Source organism: Pterocles gutturalis, unplaced genomic scaffold, assembly GCF_000699245.1.
Source record: "Pterocles gutturalis isolate BGI_N339 unplaced genomic scaffold, ASM69924v1 scaffold2954, whole genome shotgun sequence".
NCBI lineage: Eukaryota > Metazoa > Chordata > Aves > Pterocliformes > Pteroclidae > Pterocles > Pterocles gutturalis.
Window position 1 is genome coordinate 369 of NW_010127878.1, and position 4,912 is coordinate 5,280.

Below are 4,912 nucleotides of genomic sequence, written 5' to 3' on the forward strand. Positions count from 1 at the left end.
ATCTGGTGATCAGAATGATGCACAGCAATTTGTTTTCCCTTTCTTAATTTAACAGCTTCCTGTAACACAGAGCTGTTCAAATAGTGTCAAGACCTTCCAGCTGTACTGAGCTTTCCAGCATTTCACTAATTTTCAGATCCTGACAGTGTTCTGTTCTGTTCCTGAACCCTTTTGTTTGTGATATACTGCCACTTTACATTGCTCCTCTATGAGAAAGTGCTTCCTGCTTCAGACAGTGCGGGCTGACAGTTAATACAAGCTCTTTGTAAAGTAACTGATATTACTGTATATTCCATAGAATCACAGAATCCCAGGATGGTTTGGGTTGGAAGGGACCTTAAAGCCCACCCAGTGCCACCCCCTGCCATGGGCAGGGACACCTCCCACCAGCCCAGGTTGCCCAGAGCCTCATCCAGCCTGGCCTTGAACCCCTCCAGGGATGGGGCATCCACAGCTGCTCTGGGCAACCTGGGCCACTGCCTCCCCCCCCGCACAGGAAAACATTTCTTCCTCAGATCCCATCTCCATCTCCCCTCTTTCAGCTTAAAACCATTATCCCTTGTCATTGCCAGGTCACATTGATCTTCTTGTGTACCAACACCCCCAAGTCCTTCTCCTCAGGGCTGCTCTTGATCCATTCTCCGCCCAGCCTGTGTTTGTGCCTGGGGTTGCCCTGGCCCACGTGCAGGACCTTGCACTTGGCCTTGTTGAACTTCACGAGGTTCGCATGGGCCCACCTCTCAAGGCTGTCAAGGTCCCTCTGGATGGCATCTCTTCCCTCCAGCGTGTGGACCATGCCACACAGCTTGGTGTTGTCGGCAAACATATATATATATATATAAAATGTGTATGCATGCTTTTTTTAATAGATGTTGTATTCCTTAACCAATACTTTTTATAACATCTGTAGTTCCAGCCTAACCCTTCTCCTGACCTCCTTTCCTTCCACTTCATTCTTTTATGTCTATGCTCAAATCTTTTCTGCTATATTCGGTTCTTCTTAAGCTTGCCTCGAATTCAGCTTTCACTAGATAGAGGCTTTGATAAGTCATGGACTGTGCTCATTATACACTTAACCTGTAGATTCCTGCCCAGTTACCTGCCCCGAGTTGTCCTCAGAGAGCAGTTTATGTATGAATATTACCTGAACTTTATTGAGCCAAACTGCCAAACATTACAAAACGCTTGCCATCAGGACCAGACATTTTATGAGTGCAGGAGAAAAGTGTGAAGAGGTGGTAGAGGAAAGAAAGGTGAGTTCACCTGGTTTTGCCTATCATAAGAGAAAATAGAGGAAAAGCCATCATCAAATCAATTTATTGGGTAAAAAGAAGACAGATGCAAAAATTTAAGAAGATTATTTAAGAAAAGGAAAATTGAAGGTGTTTTTTAAACATCTTTGGAAGCAATGAGAAATAGGAATCAGGAAAGGAAAGCAAGGAGTGGAATTTTACATCAATCTTAGAAAATTTACCATCTTTGCCAGGCCTTTCTTTCCAGCTCGGAATCCTATCTGCTGACCTAAAAGAGCAAAGAATACTACTCCATGGAATCCCTCCTGCAGATTGCACAAGGTCACTTTTATACCATGATCCTCTAATCGCTTCTTGTACAGCAGTCCGTCATCTCTAAGCACATCGAGTTCACAGGTCAAAATGAAAGTCTCAGGAAGTCGAGCAATAACACTGTCCTCAGCTAGCAGTGGTGAAAAAGTGGTGTCAAACATAGACTTGACCTGTGCGTAGAGTTCCTTTGAGAATGGATGTCTTGTACTTGGTTTGTAGCCTCTTGTTTTAAACTCATGAGGGATGTAGTCGGGACTCACCCATTTCTGATACTTCAGTTGCAAATCTTCTGGAATATGACAGCCTTTAATTATTGCTTTTGTGAGTGACAAGTCTTTATTAAGATACTTCAAACTAAGCTCAAGGGTTCGTTCCCTTAACAAAATGGGGACTTTCTCATTCTGCTGATAAGAAGGCAAATTGAAGTCCACACTCTGGAGAAAAGGATAGATTAGCATTTGTGCTCTCAGCTTGGGGAGGTCTCTTCTGTTCACCAGTGCTTGGGCAACAGCAGCAGCGAGTGTGCCTCCACAACTGTCTCCACAGACGATAATGCGAGAAGGGTCTACTCCGTACTCTTGTGCAGTCCTCATAAAGTGTGCGGTGGCAGCAAGACAATCCTCAAACTGGGCTGGATATGGATGCTCAGGAGCTAAGCGATACCTGAATAGGAGTGAAGGTGTTTTAACATAGTCATACCTAGTGAATGATCCCGTTGTCATCTTTTCAGTCCTCTATTTCATTCGGAAAATAGGAAAATATTCTGAGATTATAATTACAGCAGTAGAATTGATGGTAATGATTGCTTTTGGTGTATTATTTGCTATTTGCTATTGTTAATGTTTGGGGGGAGTCAGTACACTATTCTATCTTTGCAAAATACTTTTTACCTGTCTTTTTGGTGACTGAAGGCACATGCTGAGTTATTGTAGAGTTAGGTGTCAAGGCAAGGATAAATCCGTTATCAGCAATTCTAGTTAGAAATTGGAGTGAACGTTTCCCAACAAATTATTAGAGAATATGAGTGTAGAAAATTGATAATGAAAATGTAAAAGGTTTCCAGTTTTCTATAAGCTGAATTCTTTATAAACACGATCAATAAGAGTAATGGTTCTTCAAGAATTTAGGGTGTAAATAGTAACTAGTGCAATTTTAATCAGTTTCCAAGAGACCAGCTCTTTTCCTGAACTTTAAAAAATTGTCTCTTTTAAAAATGCATTAGAGCTCATCAGAAAAATATTTTAAATGTTCATCTCAGGTTGACTGCAAGTTAAATGTGGATATTCCCCCCCACAGTTTTTCAGAACTACTACTCAACTGAGCATTTAGTGGTCTGGGCAACTATCCTTTCAACAGAAACAGTTGCACTTCAAACACAGTGTTGGCTTTCAACTTCAGGTGGTTTGGATACAGCTTTAGGAAACAAAAACATCCTCACCTCTTCGTGGTGGATACAAATTATTAAATTATTATGATGTATTTTCTTTGGAAATAAGCAAGTGGGGATTGGTTAACTAAGTGTAATTAGTGCTGGTGTGATCTTTAAATATAACTAGTGTATGCACTTGACAAGGAACTTGGTTTGTGGTGACTACGCATTGTCGTGTGTCTGGATTGATTCCACTTACCCAACAGACACAACCACTGAATTGGTTTTTCTAGCGAAATAGCTGCATGTTCTTTCATAGGCCCCTGTAAAACAAAATATTTCAATGGAATTGTAACTTGCTTTAAAAATCAGTTGAATTAAAATATTCAGAAATTCTTATCTCTGTCCTGTGATGAGACAGGACAGTTCTCTTACGGTGCCATGCTCTAATTGGGACCTTGTTCACAATTCCATTGCATCTATGGGAATCTTCCTGCCAGTAAGAAACCTGGGATTTACACCAATGCATTGTTTCAGTCTCCTTTTTGGAAAGTTAGTTAGTCGAAAGAACCAGTGCTGCCACTTCTAAAGTGGTATTGAAGATGAGAAGTTATTTAAAAAAAACCCAATCAAACAAACCCAAAACCCCTGCTAAATCTAGCACCATAATTTTTCTTGTGCATGAGCTACCAACTAATCTCTCACGCCTTTCCATTTCAAATGCCAAAATGTATTTTTTACTTGTTTTGACACTATAAAGACACACAGCAATATCTACCCGTACACACAAGCTTGCACACACATGTGAACACAAATTGGGTTCTTTACAATAAGAAATAAAATTATAATGAGATTTTCAACTTTTCTTGTAAGCATGTGGGACAAGGAGGAAGAAAACAAGTGATAAATCATCAGAGAATAGAAGTTCTAGATACATGACCTGTATAAAGACAATTTAACGTGATGCCTACTGCATGTAAATAAAATTATTCTGCTGTCCTGAAATTAATTTTGTTATTTATAATGCTTAACTTACTATCTCTTCCTGTAATTTAAGAAATACCATGTCAAATCAGAAACTACATAGTATTTGTAGTTATAGCTCATATTATATACATTACTTACGAATGCTTCCAAACCGTCCAGCTCCTCCATGAAGATAAACTATTCCTCTTCTTTGGCCAGTTGTTGGTATTTTTGGCTGGTAAAGTCTTACTTCAACCTTTTCAAACCTTAAGTCCCTGATTAAAAGATGTTTATCTTTTAATGGTGGTACTGCGTCCATTGCACCCCTGAGGATATAGACCTCTAACGTGATACCTACTTTGTCCAAAAATTTTGCCTGTTAATAAAGGGAAAGAAACCAAAAATTAGGGCAAATTTCCATCTTACCTGGAGATTTATTGTGAAAAATTTAAAATTCCATGGTCAAGTCAAACTGTTACAATGAAGTGGACAGTTATGATGATGATCTCGATACGTCTTCATTGGAATGTAATACCTACCAAAATTTGAAATTCAAAGAGCGGTAGATTTGAAGGAATGAGGAATGCATGAACTTATCTTCTGTAGCTGCCTGGTGTCCATGCTTCTCCGAAAGCAAGGCCTTTGAGACTGTGCGAAGCCAGCCTGAAAGCTGCTTTCACGGCAGTGCAGTGACTTGGCTCATTCGTACCACCTGACAGCTCTGGCAAAAACGGTACCAGCGCTATCTAGCAGAACACAGGGTTAGCTTGGGTGGTGATTTCTGCATTGTATCAGGAATGTTAAATGAGAGCGTGGTGTTTTTCAAATTATTTCATTCTTCAGTGGTGAAATCCTGGCTTCATTATTACAAGTAGGGAAAAAAAATCAAGCTATTTGTAGTAGAAAAAAGAAGGTGTCAAATACTTCAACTTGTCAGGTGTTTAAGTAGCCATGTGCCTGGACAAAATAGGGAGTAGTTACAGCATTCCAGACTTCAACTTTGGATGAAGAA

The 4,912-nt window shown here is 40.0% G+C and overlaps 1 protein-coding gene across 1 annotated transcript; it reads right to left on the reverse strand.

Moving 5' to 3' along the window:
- Positions 1 to 1,450: 1,450 nt before the first annotated feature.
- Positions 1,451 to 4,276, reverse strand: LOC104466084 (arylacetamide deacetylase-like 4; the record flags this gene model as incomplete). Its single annotated transcript, XM_010079406.1, has 3 exons — positions 1,451 to 2,228; positions 3,194 to 3,257; positions 4,060 to 4,276. Coding segments are annotated over 3 exons (1,059 nt in total), but the record flags the coding sequence as incomplete, so codon positions are not given.
- Positions 4,277 to 4,912: the final 636 nt, after the last annotated feature.